Source organism: Oryctolagus cuniculus, chromosome 10 (genome assembly GCF_051225735.1).
Source record: "Oryctolagus cuniculus isolate XC-2025 breed Fujian yellow rabbit chromosome 10, ASM5122573v1, whole genome shotgun sequence".
Taxonomy (NCBI): domain Eukaryota; kingdom Metazoa; phylum Chordata; class Mammalia; order Lagomorpha; family Leporidae; genus Oryctolagus; species Oryctolagus cuniculus.
The window spans coordinates 18,881,511-18,901,755 of NC_142876.1; the positions used below are offsets into that span (position 1 = coordinate 18,881,511).

At 49.4% G+C, this 20,245-nt stretch overlaps 1 protein-coding gene across 1 annotated transcript; it reads right to left on the reverse strand.

The window, feature by feature from the left end:
- Positions 1-2,947: 2,947 nt before the first annotated feature.
- On the reverse strand, positions 2,948-7,968 carry LOC149123694 (uncharacterized). Its single transcript, XM_089305024.1, has 3 exons — positions 6,476-7,968; positions 5,531-5,677; positions 2,948-4,706 (listed from the first exon to the last, which is right to left on the reverse strand). The coding sequence occupies exons 1-3, from the start codon at positions 6,845-6,847 to the stop codon at positions 4,650-4,652; spliced, it is 576 nt and encodes a 191-aa protein (XP_089161150.1). The 5' UTR covers positions 6,848-7,968; the 3' UTR covers positions 2,948-4,649.
- Between the last annotated feature and the right edge of the window lie 12,277 nt (positions 7,969-20,245).

The window sequence follows — 20,245 nt, forward strand, 5'->3', positions numbered from 1 at the left end:
GTCTAACAAATGGTGCTGGGGAAGCTGAATCTCCATGTGCAGAAGTATAAAACTAGACTCCTACCTCACACCTTACACAAAAATCCTCTCAAAAAGGATCAAAGACAAAATTCTATGACCTGATACCATCAAATCATTAGAGAACATTGGGGAGACGCTGCCAGAGATTGGCATAGGCAAAGACTTCTTGCAAAAGACCACAGAAGCAAAAGAATCAAAGCCAAAATTGAGAAATGGGATTATATCAAGCTGAGAAGCTTCTGCACTGCAAAAGAAACATTCAGAAAAGTGAACAGGGGGACTGACAGAATGGAAGAATATATTTGTAAAGTATGAAACTTAGAAAGGGTTAACTTCCAGAATCTATAAATGGCTCAATAAATTCAACAACAACAAAACAAATAATCCAGTTAAGGAATGGGCAAAGGACATTGAACAGGCATTTTGCAAGAGAGGAAATTCAAATGGCTAACAGACATTTGAGGAAATGCTCGGGATTACTAGCCATCAGGGAAGTGAAAATCAAAACTACAATGAGGTTTCACCTCACTCCAGTTAGAATGGCTCTCATACAGAAATCAACAGATGACAAATCTGGCGAGGATATGGGGAAAGGTTCCACTGTTGTGGGAATGTAAAATGGTGTAGCCACTGTGGAAGACAGTATAGAGACATTTCAGAAATCTGAATATAGACCTACCATATGATCCAGCCATCGTGGGAATTTACCCAAACCAAAATAAAAAAAATCAGTATATGAAAGAGTTATCTGTACCCCTATGTTCATTGCAGCACAATTCACAATACCTAAGATATGGAATCAACCCAGATGTCCATCAATTGTTGAATAGATAAAGAAATTATGATATACATATATACACACACACACACACACACACACACACACTATGGAGTACTACCCACCCATAAATAAATTAAAACCCTCTCTTTTGCAACAAGATGGTCACAACTGGAAACCATTATACTTAGTGAAACAAAGCAGTCCCAAAAAAGAAAGATACCATATGCTTTCCCTAATCCGAGTTAACTAATAGAGTACCTGAAATGTAATGTATTGAAATGAAATAGATATTTTAGAACTTATGGTTGTTTATAGACTTTGTCTGTTCTGTTTCTTCTTTCTCTTCATACTATTAGTTGAACTCTTTTACTGAGAGTAGGGTTAACTATATGATCATTAAGTATACTGAAAATAGATCATTGTAAAAAATTAGAGTGGCAATCCAAGAGGGAGGGGAAAGAAGGATTGGAGCATGGTTAGGAGGCAGGGTAGGTGTAACTATGTTCCTAAACCTGTATATATGAAATTTATAAAATTTGTATAAATTAAATAAAATTTTTAAATGGTAAAATGAAAGAAAACAAAAAGAAAAGATGAAAAATGAAACAGAGATAGAGAGAAAAGGGATATTCTGACTGCCCATTGTTCTGTTGTAATTAGTGAAGCCATTTTTGAGATGCAATATGAAGCTAAAAACTAAAAATAGAGTTACCATCCAATCCAGCAATCTCACGACTGGGCGTATACGCAATGGATTTGATATCAGTGTGTGGAAGAAGTATCTGCATCTTCATGATCATCATAGCATTATTTACAGTAGGTAGCCAATATAATGGACTCAACCTAAGTGTTCATCAAGGGATGTGTGGATAAAAGTAGTGTGTGTCCCCAGTGGAACAAAATCCAGAAAATTCTATCATTCTTATGACATGGATGTGCACAGAACACACGGTAAATGAAATAATTTTGGCATAGATGACAATGTGCGGATACAAGAGAAAGGTCTAAAGTGAAACGCATATTAGAAATCAGTAGAATGGGCCAGCACCGCAGCTCACTTGACTAATCCTCCACCTGTGGCGCTGGCACCCTGGGTTCTAGTCCTGGCTGGGGAGCCGGATTCTGTCCCGGTTGCTCCTCTTCCAGCCCAGCTCTTTGCTGTGGCCCCGGAAGGCAGTGGAGGATGGCCCAAGTGCTTGGGCGCTGCCCCACATGGGAGAACAGGAGGAAGCACCTGGCTCCTGGCTTTGGATTGGCGTAGTGCGCCAGCCGTGGGGGCATTTGAGGGGGGTGAACCTACAGAAAAGGAAGACCTTTCTCTCTGTCTCTCTCTCATTGTCTAACTCTGCCTGTCAAAAAAGGAAGGGGAAGGGGAAGGGGAAGGGGAAGGGGAAGGGGAAGGGAAGGGAAGGGAAGGGAAGGGAAGGGAAGGGAAGGGAAGGGAAGGGAAGGGAAGGGAAGGGAAGGGAAGGGAGAAAGAGAGAGAGAGAGAGAGAGAGAGAGAGAGAGAGAGAGAAATCAGTAGAATGGTTGTTGCCAGAGGCTGAGGTGAGTAAAGCAAGTTCAAAAGGTAGAAAGTTGTATGGCAAAGGGGTCTGGTGTTCCATTGCACAGCAAGGTGACTGTAGTTAACATTTGTTTCAAAATAACTAAGAGGATTTTAACTGTTTTTTCTCCAATTTAAAAAAATTTTATTTAAGTCATACACAGATTAAGGAACGTAGTGATACTTCCCACTCTACCCTCCCTCCCGCCAAGCTCCAACCCTTCTTCCTCCTCCCTCTCCCATTCCCACTCTTAATTTTTACAAAGATCTATTTTCAGTTTAATTAATGATTGTACACTAGGTAAAAGAGTTCAACAAATAGTGTGAAGAAAAAACACACTGTTCCTCAACAGAAGAAAAAAAGGCTACAACCAATCATGGTATCTCAAAATGGCCATTTCACTTCACACAGTACATTTCCGGTACTCCATTAGCTACCTCGGATGAGGGAAAATATATGGGCGTCCCTTTCTTTCCATCATTCCACAACGTATACACGTATTGAACATCACATTGAATTCTGTAAACACACACACACACACACACACACACATCAAATTGTCAATTAAAAATAAAACAACAAAAAATACTTCAGGAAATGTCATAATCAAATCAGGAATAATCTTTATTTTATTTCTTTAAATTAAAGGATCTGCTTAGTTTGAAAATGAGTATTAAAGTAGCCTTTTTAAGTCAGGATCCAAGAATTTCAAAGCACTTGAATTCTTGCAGTAAGAATTTGAGTGTGGGCTATCGTTCCTATACATGGAAGCTACTGCAGAATCAGCTGTGCCTCAGTATGATTTACAACCATTTTATTTCATTGTAAGGATTTTTAATTTTCTTCTCAGAAACTGAACTTTGTCCTTTGATCTATGAATATATTTATACATTTGTACACATGCAAAAGTTGTTACTGTGGCAATAAGCTATTAAAGTGATCACCATCCTCTGCATTCATTTTGTTCACGACATGAACTAGTACGTGTTCATTATCAACCCAGAATATCTTCACTGGTCTCCATTGGCACGAGTCTTTTGACCACATCATTTCCCTTGTTCCAGCTCCAAGGTAGGAGTAGAAAATACAGGAACATTGGTGTAACTTCTGTTGTTAAGGGACATACAATTTAATTGGGAAGGAAAATTGTGAGAAATAGGAAATTAATCCTAGGCAGAGGTATTGAGGGAAGCTCAGTGCTCCACATGGATGCCCTGAAGGGATTTATTTAAAGTGGCTGGCTCCGGAGACTCCACTTCTAATTGGAGAAGCAGTGAGCTTGCACCCTGGACTGCTCCTGGGTGGACCTGCCAGACCAGAGGAGCTGCAGGTGATCTCTCACTTTTCCCTCTGCCCCCAGTCCTACAGAGCAAGAATTGCTTCATGTGTAGCCAAGTCCTGTGCAGAAGTAGGCGTAGCTTGCTTCCTGTTTCAGAATGAGAGCTATAGAGACACCCCTTGTTTGCAGCTAGCATCTAGGAGACACGTGTATACGCTACCCTTACCCTTGGAAACAGTGAGCTCACATCATTGGTAGAGGGTGAGGAAGGGAAGCGGTGACGGGAAGAAGAGAAGAACAATCAGCTGAAGGCTCCTGAATAGTGCCCTAGCTTGTGTGAGTCATGGGAGCCAGTGCAGGAATTGGCTGTAGAGATTCTGGGGTCACTCCCCACCATCTGATTTGACAGAGAAATCACCAGAGCAGCCCCTGCTCCTCAGATGGCATGGCAGAATTCATATTCCACCACTTTTTCTTTCAAGGATTGATTTATTTATTTCAAGGGAAAGTGACAGAGACGTGGGAGAGCTGGGCCAATCTGAAGCCACGAGTCAGGAGAGTCTTCCAGGTGTCCCAGGAGGGTGCATCTCTGGGCTCAAGCCCTAAATGGCCAATAGGGCTGGAGCTGGGCAGATCTGAAGCCAATAGCCAGGAGCTTCTTCTGGACTCTCACTCGAGTACAGGGGCATGAGGACTTGAGCCATCTTCCACTGCTTTCCCAGGCCATAGCAGAGAGCTGGATCTGAGGTTGAGCAGACAGAACTCGAACCTGTGCTTGTAGGTGAAGCCAACCAGCAGGCGGCAGCCAGCCCCTTCATCTCTCATCTCAAAGGCATCCCAAAGCATGCAAATGATCTTCCACAGTCCTCTCAGTGATAATGAAGTCTCCTTTAAGTGAGGAAACTTGCACAAGATTGGGAAATGGCTCTTTTTTTTTTAAAGAGGTTGGCCCAAACATTAGCCTCAAAAATGTCAAGTGACTAAGCTAAAGAGCTTAGCTACCAGATTCGGCACTTCCTGCTCAAGTCCAGTTGATCTCCGATGATCCTGAGTTGAGTGGCACATTCGACTTCCAGCTCTAAGAAAAAGCAAAATACCCATGTTACCACGGGCAGTACTCCCAGCTGTACCTGCAAGGGCTAAGACAGCCATCCAAGTGACAGGCTGAATATCCCAGGGCATCCTGCCATTTCATCCACCCATGACTTTGGCAGCCCCGAACGGTGATAAGGAAAACTGATCCCTTTCACCAAAAGAAGTAGGAAGTACCCCCAGTGTGTCCTGAATGTCTGGATCCCGTCCCACACCTATAAGTGGATTGACAGCTAATGAACTGGGGAAGGACGCCTGTTGCTGTTGTTCTCAGAGCGAGGTGTGCAGGACAGCAGTGCTCTGTCCTCCGGAGCTCAGTGAGCAGCACTGGAATGCTGTGCACAGGTTGGATCTCTCAGAGCTCTGGCCAGCACGGAACATCACCTGTGCGGGGCACCACTCCCTTCACCTGGGCCCAGCTCCGGACATCCTGCCAGGGGCTCAGGTACCAGCACCATGATCCGCCCACACTTCCAACCCACAGCCTCAGGCCCTTCCTCCTAAACCCCTTAGCAGATAGATGGCCTGTGCCTTTGATGGGATGTCTCTAGGGGAGAGGAGGTGAGGGGGCTACCCTGAAGCCTGCCAGAATAGAGTGGGGAATGCGGGGAGGTGGGGGAAAGAACACTGGGGACCAGCTCCCACTTCAATACCACTGCCCACCGCACTGGAGAAAACTTCCTGAAGGTCCCCGAGGCACGCGCCAGAGCGCAAACTTGGCCAGACCTTGACCTCCCATAGCTTAGACCCTGCCCCCTGGGCTGACAGGTTAGGGCACCCAGGGCTCTCTCGGGGCGGCAGGGCTGGTACCCGACAGAGGGCGCGCCGGCCTTGGCTGGGCGTTCTTCTGTGCCTTCTTCCCAGACTTCTCCGCCAGGGCCACTGCTGAAAACTCCGCAGACACGGGGAGGGGCAGTCCCGTTCCGGAAAGCTGAGCGCCACAGCCACCTTCCAGCTCTACAAGGAACGCACAACTGGAGATGAGCATTGAGAAGGTTCCAAATGGGACTGGCGGGAGCTAAGTAGGGACAGCCTGTTGCCCAGCACGCCGATGCCCAGCCCGCGGGCACGGCTGTTGTCGCGGGCCGGCGTCCTATACTCGCGTGTGTGGGAGCGCAGACACTGTGCAGGGAAATCCCGCAGAGACTACCTGGGCGCGTGCCGGAGGCGCGCGCCAAGGCGCCAACCTGGCCCGACCCTGCGCACCCGGTGCTAGGGAATCTTCTAGGACCAGGCGCGGGGCTTGTGTAAGGGTGAGCGATGGGCGCCTGCTGTGGAGTCACCCCTGCAACCTCAGGCTCGGGTAATGCGAATGGTCTAAGCGCGACGGGGCGCGATGAGCCAGCCAGGTATCCTAGGGACTCCTCCCGTGACATAGAGAAGCCGGACTATATCCCCGGTCCGACTTCACCTCGGGGCAGCCTCCTCGCTTTCACGTTTCCTCCCCGTGGACACAGGGAAGTGCACACGGATGAATGGGGAAACAGCCCGCTACCCGCACGCCTGCCGTGCGCTGCAGGACCGTCGCCGCTGCTGTCCTCACACCGGCTGTGTAGGAGCCCAGAAGTCGTCCGGGGAAATTCCCCGCGGAATTACCTGGGTGCACAGAGGAGGCGCGCGCCAAGGCGCCAACCTGGCCAGACCTTAGAGCTCTTGTGGTCGGAGCCCGAGTCCCAGGGGTGGTCCCTGCCTCTATAAGACCTTTTTCACGACTTCAGCGGGTCAGGGTCTCTGAAAGCGAGAACCGGTCCGTACCTGCGCGCCCTTTTCCCGGGCATGGTCAGGAGGACCGCCGGGAAGTGCGCTGCGGGTGCCAGGGACTCTTCTAGGATCAGGCACTAGGGCGTGCGAAGACAAGGTGCTTCCGGTAGGTCGCGCGATGATCCCTGTGAGCGCAGGCGCAGCAATGTTGGCCCTGGGCAGCAGGAGAGCACCGAGTCCGCCAGGGCGCGCTGAGCCAGCCTGGGGTTGCAGGGACTCCGCCTCCGCCGACGGGGAGAAGCCAGACTCTAGGCCCGGCCCACGGCCCCGCCCCATGCGCGCCCGCACTGCTAGTGGAGAGTCTGTGATCGCGGGAGCCGTGGCCATCGCGTCCTGCCTGTGACGCGACCGCGGAGACCCAGGCATCACGGAAACGCAGCAGGAGCGCCAGGGGCTGGGTGGGACAGACCCTGGACAACCCCAAATATTACTGCCTCAGAACGCGGGTGCGCCTGGCTTTAGGATCCACAGGGATCGCCTTGCCTTGGAACTCACTGCCCGCGTACGCGGACTGGGGGCGACGGGGAGGGGAGGCTTTCCAGGGACAGGTGGAGGCAGCGAGAGGCCTGGCGCCGCGTATTCCTGGACCCTTGGCCCTTAGCGACTCAGGACGAGGCAGCAAGTGGCAGAGACGGAAGAGAAACGGGCGTTAGGAACCGCAGAGGAGAGGCCAGCGGCCCTGGAGAAACAACCAGCTCCAGACATGACTCACTTCTAAACGGAGAGACTTCGGGCTCCGATTCCAGCGCCAGGACGGAGACGGAGAAGCGCGGCTCCCCGCGGGGAGAGTGGGTGCGGCGGCAGGTGCGGGTCCTGCTTTTTAGTAAGGAGACATCCGGTGAAGCGGGGTCCGGAGACACAGGTCTCCCGGAATGGTGCTGGCCATGGACACAGATGGCAGTGTGGGGAGCAGAGGCAGCGCCGGGATGCGCACCTGGCAGGCGGGGCTGCCTTGTGCCAAGCGATTTGGCTCTCAGGTTCTCATTCTGTCCTGGAAACAGCCCAGGCCGCCCTGGAGGTGCAGAACCTGAGGTTCGCAGAGGTGAAGTCCATTCTCAGTATCCATGCAGGCAGGGAGCTGGACGCCCTCCTAGCCCAGGCCCACAGGGAACGACAGCATGACCCAGCAGTGAGGACTCCTGGACCGCGCATGGGTCCAACGCTGAAATATCCAGAAGGTTGCATTAGAAGCCTGGGTTGTCAGGAAGTCGGAAGGCGTGACAACCTGGGGTCCACTGTGCAGAAGTGCAGAGTAGTTTAGATGTTGTACAGACCCCTCCTCCTTAGCCCCTGAGCTCCTGTTCCCCAGGACACTCCCTGCTGCTTGCCTTTCTCACCTGCATTATCTGCACCCAGTAGACATCGGAGTGTTTATTTATCTTAAATCATGCAATGGCCACACACTAGCAAATGTGTATTTCTTTCAGGGCCCTGTAGAAGGTACACACAGGACTATAAGCAAGGAAATAAACCACTCTTGACTTTGAAACAACTTAGTTTTGAGACTGATGTAGGTGTTATTTGTGCAGCCAACAGGTAGATACAACTTTAGGAATATTGTGGCCTTTAGGGAGGGGATGGAAATTCCACCTCCTGGGGGAAAGAAGAAGCAATGGGCAGGAGGCCTGCTGAGGATTTACCAAGCCAGCTGGGTGACTGTGGACTGTCAGTGCGCCATTGTCTATGCTACCACATCTAACATTTGTTTTAGGGAATTAGGAAGGATCCCAATGTGCAAAACCATTTTTAATCATCTGTCTGTAGAAAAGTCGTGCGTCATTTAATGTTGGGCTTGCAAGATAGAAACATAAAGATATCTTGACCACTGAAGTGAGGAAATATGGAAATAGCTCTCATGAGGCAGTAGAACCCCCTACTATCTGATTGGGAAACAAAAGGGGAGGGACTGGTGACGATGACCGCTTTTAAAACTGTCTCCAGCTGGTCCTCCTGATGGGCCAAGTAGGAAATGACAGTGCAGATCTGCCCATGTCTGTGTTGTGGCTTTAGTGAATCTGGATGTTATGGACAGCCAAGGGGCCCACTGAGGGCTCTAAGCAGGTGAGTGATACCATCAGAGGGTAGATTCCAGCGGTCTGGATTCTCTCAGCCTCAGTGGGAGCAGTGTAGTCGGGATTAAGCCAGAGACCCTGTCATGTGTAGCTGTTACATTAATTCTCATAGGACACGGTACTGTCATCCACACAGCCACTGTTGCAACCTGTCTTCTGAGAATTCCCACATTTCCTGACCAGGGTGGGGCCACCTGCTGTTAAAGCATGTCTCAGGTAGTTACTTTCCCACCATAAATGTGGTTAATACCCTCAGAAGCAGTGTATCCGGTAAGGAATACATCGGTAGCCCCGTAAGGGAACCCATTTAGAACACCTGTCAGCCAGGAAGGTGCTGTTCAGTGGAAGTTGTGCTGTGACACACTTTCCACACTTCCCAAGCTTTCCGCTCACAACACTAAGTATTCTTTCAATTAACACTTTGAAGGAACTTACATCTGAAGTGCATTTCTAGTAGGATAACATACACAACATTGCATAATGTGAAAAAGATTTAATGTCTGTAGCTTAACACAGCATTTCTTGAATTCCTGAGATATGCTGCCCACCTTACATTCAATGAGTGATTCAGAAAACCTTGAATTGCTTGCAGTATGCATAAAATTCTTTAGGTCAAACTAAACGTCTGTTGTCTGCTTCCCAGTTCCTGTTATATCCAAGTCCATCTGCCTGTCTTCATGGCCTTCCTCTTTCTTGCTCCCTAGGAGTGACCCAGGTGGGAATGAAAGACATGGCTGAGGAGGAGAATCCAGGGAAGAAAGATGTTTCCGTTAGTGTCTTTAAGAGGACTGACTGTGTATTCAGAAAAAAAAAATACTATCTGAACCACCTCCTTATCTGAATAGAAACCAACTCCAGAGGTTCACAGTTCATGTGTAAATATCAAGCAGGTTAAGAAGCACTTGAACCAATCACCACTATTGTTATTCAGTCTTAGATTTGGCTTTGGGACATACTGGGCTTTCTAGAAATGTAGGAGTTTGCAGGGAAGTTGTGTTGTGTATGATGACTGTGAGCAAAGTCAAGGCTGAGAGCAGACTCCTGAAGAACAGAGCTGAGGGTGGGGAGTCTGCCAACCTGCGGGCTGCCCAGGGCACCCCCTGGAGAAACAGCTGCATGAGGGACCCAGAGGGAACCCTGGCCTGACAGGTGCACAGGGCTTTGTGGGAGCCCCGCCCCCACCCTCCCACCTGCCTGTTCTTGTCTCTGTGCTGGGACACAAGGCCTGGGAAAAGCACAGAGAAAGGCCTTGGGGAGGGTTTCCCCGAGCCCCTGCCCGCCAGGTACTTGCCCTTTCCAGTCCACACTTACAGAACCTGAGGCATAATTCTTCCCGTACTGCACACTGGGACATGGATCCCAGCCCGACATCGGCACTTGCCTCCTGCCCTGTGTTCCTGCTGTCAGCATCCCTGGGCACTTCCTTCTCCAGTTCCTCTCTCCACAGTGAGCGGTATTGCACCTGGCATCTGCAAGACTTCCCACACCTTCTGTGCCTGGGGAGCCCTCACCCTTCCTTCTGTCTCTAAACTCCAGTTCCCTAAGATCACTCCCTGCGGGTAAATTCTAGAAAGTGCCAGTGCCACCCAAACAGGTCTGCTCAGCACCCTCAGCGTCTCACTGGGACAGCATGTCCTACCTTGGCCTGTGGGCACCTTCAAGTAAGCTGCTCATGCCCCAGGAGCAGGGCTGCCCTTTCCTCCACAATATTTTCACTGCTTCTTCTACCCAACTTTTATTCCTCATCGCTTCAAGTTCCTGCTCTAGGAACATAGTAACAGCTAAACTAATCTCCTCCAACAAAGCAAAGCAGTCTGGGACTGTAGAGCTTCCTGTGGGAAAGTTGGTGTCAGCTCTCACATATTTTCCCCTTTTCTTTGCATGCTAGCTCCATTGTCTCCTGGATAGATAAGCAATGCTGACCTGTTCTGAGCCTCTCTTTCCTAACTTGAAAAGGAAGAAGACTAATGGTGACACCTCCCATGCAAGGCCTTTGTGAGGCCTAGAAGCAGTAAGAAGGGCAAAGCAGCTCACAGGTGCCTGTCACATGGGGAGGGCTCAGGGCCCGGGCCCCTCCCTGCTTCCTGCAGGACACCCAGCTCACAGCTTCCATCAGAGGGGGAAGGCTCCGGGGTTGGGGGCCTCCTTTCTACTGACTCCACCAGGCCCACCTGCAGGACAGAGGGCAGTCAGGGAGGCAGTCCCAACCCAGAAAGTCCTGGAATCCATCCACACTGGGTGCCTTCCTCATCGCCAGGGAAACCTGGCCAGCCACTGTGCTGTGTGGAGCTTAGACAGGCTGAGGGTCATTGGAACCCGAAGTTGATCCACAAAAGCATTCTTTTTTTTTTTTTTTTTTTTTTTTTTTTTTTTTGACAGGCAGAGTGGACAGTGAGAGAGAGAGAGAGACAGAGAGAAAGGTCTTCCTTTGCCGTTGGTTCACCCTCCAATGGCCGCTGCGGCCGGTGCACCGCACTGATCCGATGGCAGGAGCCAGGAGCCAGGTGCTTTTCCTGGTCTCCCATGGGGTGCAGGGCCCAAGCACCTGGGCCATCCTCCACTGCACTCCCTGGCCACAGCAGAGGGCTGGCCTGGAAGAGGGGCAACCGGGACAGAATCCGGCGCCCCGACCGGGACTAGAACCCGGTGTGCCGGCGCCGCAAGGCGGAGGATTATCCTAGTGAGCCGCGGCGCCGGCTTACAAAAGCATTCTTGTTGATGTCCTCAGACACGGAAAGAGCCGACAGACAGAGAAAGTAAATGAAAATCCAAAGAGGAATTGAATACTTTCAGAGCCTCAGAGCACAAGTCCAGGAACAGGCTGGGGGCCGGGTGGATTAGCACATCAGCATCAACAAGGTGGCTTTTTTTAAGCTCTCTCTTAGGAAACCTCCTAACCAAATACCCTAATTGTCGTTATCGAATGAATTTCCTGCAGGAAACAGTGTGGGATCTCCAATCGGTGTTGGGAAGTGAGGGAGTCTCACCCACTTCCTTTTCCGTGTGTGTGTGTGTGTGTTTTTATTTCTTTACTTGAAAGGCAGAGATACAGAGAGAGGAGAGAAGGGGTGAGAGAAAAGTATCTTCCACCCACTGGTTCACTGCCCCTATGTCCGCAGCAGCCAGGGCTGGGCACTTGGACCATGTTCAGCTGTTTTTCCCAGGTGCATCAGCAGGGAGCTGCATTGGAAGTGGAGTAAACCGGACTGGAATCAGAATCCATGAAGAATGCCGGCACTACAGGCAGATTTACCTGCTGTGCCACAGTGCCAGCCCTTCCCCCTCTCCTTTCAGAGGTCCCAGGACAAGGCTCCATGGAGCTCTGACCCAAGGGGGCCTTGGCACAAAACACCATCCTTTGTCAGCAGTGGTTCTTTTTATTTTTTAATTTACAGTTTATTCATTTATTTGAAAGAGGGGGAAAGACAGAGCTCCCAACGTCCGATTCACTCCCCAAATGTCCACAGTAGCCGGATCTGAGTGAGGCTGAAAAGCCAGGAGCAGAAATCTGTCCTGGTCTCCCACATGGCTGATGGGGCCAAGTTACTTGAGCCATCCCCGCTGCCTCTTAGGGAGCGCTCTGTGGCCTTAAAGAGGCAGAGGGACATGTGCGAAGGCACTGTCAGTTTTAGTGTCGTCTCTGTGAGATGTCAACCTTGCCTCCTTCATGCAGGAAGAGTACCTAGTTTAAGGAGAGAAATAGTTTGTTCTAGACGCCGCTGCTTCAATCTCAGCATGTTCTCAGACAAGAGAATCTGCCTCCAGGGGGCACAGCTGTCCTGTGTGGTCAGTGCTTGTCTGAACACTGTAAGGACAGAGTGTAGAATCAGAAACAGGCTCTAGCTGTAGAGCCATGCATATCACGGACTCTGGCATCATTAAGAGAGTGGTTCAACCAAGTAGAGTGTGGTTACCAAGCAGTCACTTGATAAACGGTGGTAGTTCCGAGAGAGGGGGGAGTGACCTCCCATTCTCGCAAGGCCCTGGTAACAGTGTGCTTCTCCAAAGGAGACTGGGGCTTGACATTGCCTCCTGCGCAGTGCTGTGTGGGGTGGACTCTTCCACCAGATGACCAGGGCTGCCCTAGGCTGTGTCCCTGGGGACGGGAAGGTGGGGCAAGGTAGTGGCCCTCCTCAGGGAATGGACTGGAATAGCAACCTTCTGCACTACACCTGTCTCTGGCTGGTGACCATCCACCATGGTTTTGTGTCTGGGCGGGGGGGGGGGGGTCTGTTTTGGCTGAGAATGTGCATTGCATGACCTTGAGGCTGTGAAGAGAGAGACCCTATCTGCGTCTGTTGAGTGTCCTGAACCAGCAGACCACTGTGCTAATCCTCTGAGAAGTTCTTCCTGTGAAAAGGCGAGGGAGAGGCAATCTGACCTCATCCTCATCCCACAGTGCTTCAGACAAAACTGCCTTTTGGGCCCCTCCCAAGCAGTGGCACTGACCTGCTGACAGCAGCCGTGGTGGGGGCAGCAGGCAGGCTGGTGCAGCTGGGTCTGGGACAGCCAAAGAGTTTTGATTAGGACGACCAGAACAGTGGTTGAACCCCCAGTTCCTTTCCCAGACACAAAGCCGGGAGCTAGCAGCTGGGCGCCGGCAGGTGCTCATATGGGATGCTGGTGTCACAAGTGAAGACGTAAACCTCTCTGCCAAGATGCCATCCCAAAACGCCATTGACGACTCTTCTGCATCTACCCAAAAATAGGTCACCTCTTCTGTTTCTTGTTTGATTTTTTTACAGACAGCAGAAGTGATAGTTGCATCAGAACTGTGGTCTGGTTCCTGATTCTGTACTCTCACTGATCCTCCCACCTAGACTAAGCTCGGTGAGGTGAAGGTCATGTCCACTGCCTCCTCCTCTTCCTCCTGCATGTGGCTGGCAGCAGATGCTCCAAGTCGACTGTGTTAAGTAAGCCCGAGGTAATCAGTGCAGGAGCCGGGAATTGTCTGATCACCCATTAGCATTAGTGGCAGCCAAACTGCTGCTGGCCTTCTTTCTGCTCTCCTCCTCCCTGGGCCAGTTCCTCCTGTAAAATAAAGACTTAGACTGCTTATTGCTCTCTACATTCCTAAGGACAGACAGGAAGTCCTTGCTAGTAATAACAGCATGGGCAGAGGGGAATAAATTAGAATATGTCCTGGGTTTCCAGGAGTGCTCTCTGTGGCCTCGTCTTTAGTTGTTTGGTGCTGGTTGTCATAAAGTCTGGGACAGCAGGGGCTGCCTTCCTAACTGCACGCACACACAAACACACACACACACATGCACAGACATGCACGCACACACAAACACACACACACACATGCACAGACATGCATGTACACACAAGCACGCGCACACAGACACGCACCCCTCCTCTCTAATCTGAGTCCTCCAGGACTCTAGCCAAGGCCCAGGGATCTGCCCCGCTGATCCCAGCTCCAGATGAAGCCCAGGGGACATCTTGTCTCTTCTCAGGGTCCCACCCTTGTTGTTGTCCTGTGGCTTCCCTCCTGCTGCTGGCAGCAGGCCCTGAGGTGGCTTCTCTGTGGCCTGGGTCATGACTGGCGCTGACGATCTGTGTCCGGCTCGCTGGGCACTGCAGCCACGCTCACCCCTGGCAGTGGCCTGTGAATGACTTTGTCATGGTTTCCTGAGCCTCAGAACTAGCCTCCCAGCAGAGGTTTGTTATCAGAGGAGCTCATGGCCATAAACAGCTGCGGATGCAGTCTGCTGGGTCCCACTGCAGGGACTGACCCCCTTGCTTTTGCTGAGTGACAAGGGATCCAAGCAGTCCATGTGGGATCACCATTAAACCCTGAATGGCAGACATCAGGAAACTGATCTATAAGAAGGTTCACCAGTGGCCTGTGACTGGAAAAGATTGTACCCTCTGCCAAGGATTCTTTGTTTTGGTTAATTTTTATTTATTTTCTTCATCTGCAAGGTACCAGGACACACAGAGAGAAACAGAGACACAGAAAGATGTCTCATCTACTGATTCTCTCCCCAAATGTCCCTAGCAGCCAGACTGGGCCAGGCTGAAGCCAGGAGCCCAGAACCCAACTACCTGTGCCACCATCGGCTGCCTGCCAGGGTGCATGTGAGCAGGAAGCTGGAATCAGCAGAACTAGGACTCAACTTCAGGTGTCCTGATATGGGACCCAGCTGTCCCCAGTGACATTTTCACCACTGTGTCAGATGCCCCCAGCACCTCCCGGTGTTCTTCCAGAAAGGAAATTCCCACATACAGAACACATTTACCTTTAAAAACAGATTTATTTATATTTATTTGAAAGGCACAGTTACAGAGAGAGAGAAAGAGTTCCAGCTGCAGATTTATTCCCCAAATGGCCACAATGCCTGGAGGAAGGCAGGATCCAGAAGCTTCTTCTAGGTCTCCCACATGGGTGCAGGGACCCAGGGACTTGGGCCATCTTCTGCTCTTTCCCAGGCACTTTAGCAGGGAGCTGGTTTGGAAGTGGAGCAGCTGGGACTCGAACTGGTAACTAAATGTGATGCTGGTGTTGCAGGCGTCAGCTTTACCTGTCTCACCACAACACCGTCTCCCGTATTTACCTTTTTAAAAAAATTTCTCCCATGTTAACAAAATTCACAAACAGTGAAAACCTATGACAAGATTTAAATGTGCTTAAGACATTTTGTAAAGTAAGTGTATGAACAAATGAGTTGTTTAATATCACTTATGTGTGAATGAGCAGTACTGATTCCTTGGCCTTTGGGTGTGAGTACTTGGTACCCAGAGCCAGACACCTGCTACCCAGCATGACTGCCATTCTGTGTGGTCAGGTAGGGGAGCCTCAGCCATCCCTTTTGACTAGATCTGGAACTGCTCTCCTGGTCACTCTTGGGTTTACTTTGACACTTCAGAAGGCTTTCGCAGTGGGTGAGGGGAGACTCTGGCATCTGGGAGCAGAATGCGGTGGGAAGGAGTTGCCCTGGAGTTTCAAATTTAAAGTTAGTCCTCAGGGTGGTCATTTGATCTAGAGGTTAAGACAATGCTTGAACCCGGGTCCTGGTTCAAGTTCAGGCTCTAATTCCAATTCCAGCTTCCTGCTAATGCATACCCTTGGAGCTGCTGACAATGACTCAAGTAGTGGGGTCCCTGCCACACATATAGAGAGACAGATTCCAACCTCGTAAATTCAGTTCAGCCCAGAATCAGCTGTTTTGAGTGTTTGGTTTGGTGACACTTCTCTCTCTCTCTCTCTCTCTCTCTCTCTCTCTCGATCTTTCAAGTAAATAAGTTGAAATAACATTCTGCCTAATTTTCTTTAAATATTTATTTTATTTATTTGAAAAGCAGAGTTACAGAGAGAGAGAGAGAGAGAGAGAGAGAGAGAATAATGAGAGAAAGAGAACTTCCATCCACTGGTTTGCTCCCCTCAAAATGGCTGCAGCATTGGTATGGGCCAGGCTGAAGCCAGGAGCCAGGAGCTTCCTCTAGGTCTGCTACATGTGTGCAGGGGCCCAAGCACTTGGACCATATTCTGCTGTTTTCCCAGGCAAATTGCAAGGGGCTAGATTGGAGGTAGAGATTCGGGTCTTGAACCAGCACCAACATGAGATGCTGGCATCATATACAACTGCTTTATCCACTTTCCCACAACACCAGCACAAATTCTACTTTCTTTAACATATGTAATACTAAATATGTACATTCTCCTCTCAAAATATTAATCCTAATGCTTCCTGTCTCTTAAACATTTTCCTACTTCTTCCACTCTTCTTGTGGTTGAAGAATATTACAGAGGAAATGCTATTAGGAAGAGCTTGAGAAGGGCCGGTGTTAGTTCCTCTTTAAAGGTTGGGTAGAATTCATCTGTGAAGCCATTGGGTCCAGGGGCTTTCTTTGGAGGACACTTTGATTTACTGATGGAATATCTTTACTTGACATTGGTCCGTGCATATTTCTAATTTCCTCATGATTAAGTCTGAGTAGGTTATGTTGATCCATCGTTTAAGTTGTCCTATTTGTTAGTGTACAACTATTGATGGTAGGTTCTTAGGACCTCTGTATTTCTGTGATTTCAATTGTGCTGTCTCCTCTTTCATTTCTGATTGTTTTAAAAGATACTATTTATTTGAAAGGCAGAATTACAGAGAGACAGGAGAGAGAGAGAGCGCGAGTGTGTGTGTGTGTGTGTGTGTGTGTGTGTGTGTGTATGTATGTAAGAGAGAGATAGATTTTCCATTTGCTGGGCCATTCTCCAAATAACCTCAATGACCAGAGCTAGGCCAGGCCAAAGCCAGAAGCCAGGCGGTTCATCTGGGTCTCTTGCAAGGACTTGGGCGTCTTCTGCTGCTTTCCCAGGTGTGATAATGGAGCTGGATCAATCACGGAGCAGAGGGAACTCAAACAGCACCAACATGGGATGCTGGCGCTGCAGACAGCAGATTAACCCACCGTGCTACCCCAACCAACATGACATGTTTTCCCTTTGGACTGCTAAAATGACACAGTAAGAGAAGAATTACTTTGTAAACCCTTAACCAACTTTATAAGATAAGAGTATTTATAGGACTTGCACTTGCATTATTTGTTACCTGTTGCTGATTCAGTCTTCCCTCGGCGCTAACCTGGGACAGTGTCATTCCACATAAACGGAATATAATGGCTGTGAGGATTTCTAATGGAATCAGGGACTGGCGTTGTGCCTCAGCATCCCATTTCAGAGGACCAGTTCCATATGGGCTTCTCAGTATCCAATCCACTTTCCTGCTAACAGCCTGGAAAAGCAGTAGAAGATGGTCCATGTGCGTGGGCCCCTGTACCAACGTGGGAGACCCAGATGGAGTTCAGGCCTCCTGGATTCGGCCTGGCCCAGCCCTGGCTGTTGTGGCCATTTGGAGAGTGAAACTTGGATGGAAACTCTCACTCTGCCTTTCCCGTTTCTCTGTGTCACTCTGCCTTTCCCGTTTCTCTGAGTCGCTCTGCCTTTCCCGTTTCTCTGAGTCGCTCTGCCTTTACAATAAATATGAAGTCTTTAGAAACAATTTCTAAGGGAATCATAGTCATTTTGGCCTTCAAGGATTAATGTGACACAACAATCATAGTAGCTAATAGCTTCCAAGCTAGGAAGCGGTCTTGGGGCCTCCTTTGTCTCTGGAAAATTTCCAGGGCTTTTCTTACTGTTTTCCATTTTTTCTTTGTGGAAGATGGGGGAACATAACTTTGGAACAAATTGCAAGTTTTATTCTGGTGTAGCATTAAAAAGAAATAGTCAACCACATTTACAGAAAAATATACTTTTGTGTTGTTTATAACTTTCAGAAATGGTTGCTAAAATGTATATAACCCATAATGTTTTTTAGAGAAAACAGAAGAGAGGCAGGTATGTGGTGCAGCGGCTTAGGCCTGGCCCAGCCCTGCCTTTTGTGGGCATTTGGAGAGTGAACCATGGATGGAAGGTCTGTGGGGATCCCACAGGAGTTCCAGAAGAGTTACAGAGCACCACTAACCCAAAAAGAAAGAGAAAAAGCAAAACCAAAATGGAGTCACTTAAGCTAAGCCCACTAAGCACCAGGACCTGCCCAGAGCATCTGTCTGAACAGACACAGGTGGTGAGGCCTGATAGGGCCTGGGGGACATTACATCATAAGAAGTAGCCAACTGGCTGGTGCTGTGGCTCAATAGGCTAATCCTCCACTTGCGGCACTGGCACACCAGGTTCTAGTCCCGATCGGGGCACCGGATTCTCTACCGGTTTCCCCTCTTTCAGGCCAGCTCTCTGCTGTGGCCCAGGAGTGCAGTGGAGGATGGCCTAGGTCCTTGGGCCCTGCACCCCATGGGAGACCAGGAGAAGCACCTGACTCCTGGCTCCGGATCAGTGCGGTACACCCGCCACAGCGGCCATTGGGGGGTGAACCAACAGCAAAGGAAGACCTTTCTCTCTGTCTCTCTCTCTCACTGTCCACTCTGCCTGTCCAAAAAAAAAAAAAGTAGCCAACCAGCTGGCTACTGCATTACTCCACCCTCACCACTGCACCACGATTGGCCACACCCAGAACACCCCTAACGCACCATTGGTCACACCCAGACACCCACATCTGTTGCTGACCCCCAAAACGATAAGTCTGTGATTGGTGATGCCCTAGAGCACCCTCACTGCCCACCAATTCCAGAGAGGATAAAAAGGCCAGCCTCACAGCTGCCTCATCCCCTGAGGAACATGACTCAGAGTGAAACTCTGCCCATGTCTCTACTGACAGAAGCTCTGCTCACCTTCGCAGTCGCTGCCGGAGCTGACATGGGAGCCCGACCGGACCTCTCATCAGTGACCTCTCCAACCCTCCACCTTCATCTTGGAACTTGGAGACTACTGCCCAGAGTGCCAGTCATCCCACGACTCCTGCCCATAAGTGACTGCTCTGAGATCCGTCTCTCCAAGTGGTAACAGAGATTTTGGACTCTGGACTTTGAACCTTGACTTTTCATGACCATGATAGGAACCTTGAGAATGGAGCACACATATTTCACCCTTAGCCATGAGTAAACGTTTAGATTGATTATTCTTTATGCTTTGTTTGTGTTATACTTATTACCATTGTTGGATATTGTTAGATTGTTTTACTCCTAGATGTGTGTTATGACCTGTGGGCTAATAACAGATTGTGTGGTATTGACCTTTAGATATGTGCATTGAATAAATACATTGAGTGGTATTTAGCAATAAATTATATTGAAAAGCCTATCTCGATTCTGTGTGATTTTTCTCCCCGTGCTCGACTGTTGCATTAGCCTTGTCGAGCTGTGTGACAAGTGGCGCTCACGACAAGATCTTTCTTCACTCTCCCTCTCTCTCTCTAAAGTAGATGAAAATAATATAAACATTAACAAACACAGTGAAGTTAAGTAAGTTTAGGATACTCTAACTCAATGTGTGATATTAGAATTTCTATTTCTTGGCATGAATACTGCAGTGCAGGTGGTTAAGCTTAGTTAAGCCTCATCCCCTCATCTGAGTGCCTGGTGGGGTCCCAGCGACTCTGTCCTTCCAGCTGAGCTGCCTGTAGTGCAACATAGAGGCGGCTGATGGTGGCATGTTCATTCACATTCCCTCTGATGCCATTTGAGATCCACTGTCTGTACTCTGCCAAAGGCTCTTTTCTCCAATAGCATGTTTGTGTTTAACTTTTGATTTTATACTGCCATCTCCCATACACTGGCTCACTCCTCAGATGCCTGCCATAGCTTAGCCTGGGCCAGGAGTCAGGATCTCCTTCTGAGTCTTCCATGCGGGTGGCAGGATCCCCATTCCTTGAGGCACCCCCTCTGCCTCCAGGCTGTGGGGTAGCAGAAAGCTGGAATCAGGAGTGGAGCCAGGACTCGGTCCCACACCTTCTGAGAGGGATGGGAGCATCACACACAGCAGCCCAACCATGGGCAAAAGCCCCATCCTCATTTTGCCATTTAGTTGTAATATTTTAGGTGTCCAGATTTCTCTCTCTTTCTTGCTTTAGCCTGGGTGCTACTGTATGAGGCGCTACTCCACCAAGCTTCTAAAAATATTCAGCATGGTCTCCTTTTAGTATCTGCCAATTTGGCAAGAGCACGAACAAGTCCCCCTCCTGTACTTCATATTGCTTCAGGTTCTCAGAAAACTGATCTTTTAAATATGCTTACCAACCGTGTTTATTTCTCCTCCTGGAAATTGTTTAGATTATTCTTGGTTTCCCTTTCTGCTGGA

Coding starts and splice junctions, on each gene's coding strand:
- LOC149123694 (XM_089305024.1), bottom strand. CDS start 6,847: ATGCCTGGGTCTCCGCGGTCGCGTCACAGGCAGGACGCGATGGCCACG. Junction 5,678..6,475: donor CCCGGGAAAAGGGCGCGCAG/GTACGGACCGGT, acceptor CGTTCCTTGTAG/AGCTGGAAGGTGGCTGTGGC. Junction 4,707..5,530: donor GCCGGCGCGCCCTCTGTCGG/GTACCAGCCCTG, acceptor GCTTTTTCTTAG/AGCTGGAAGTCGAATGTGCC.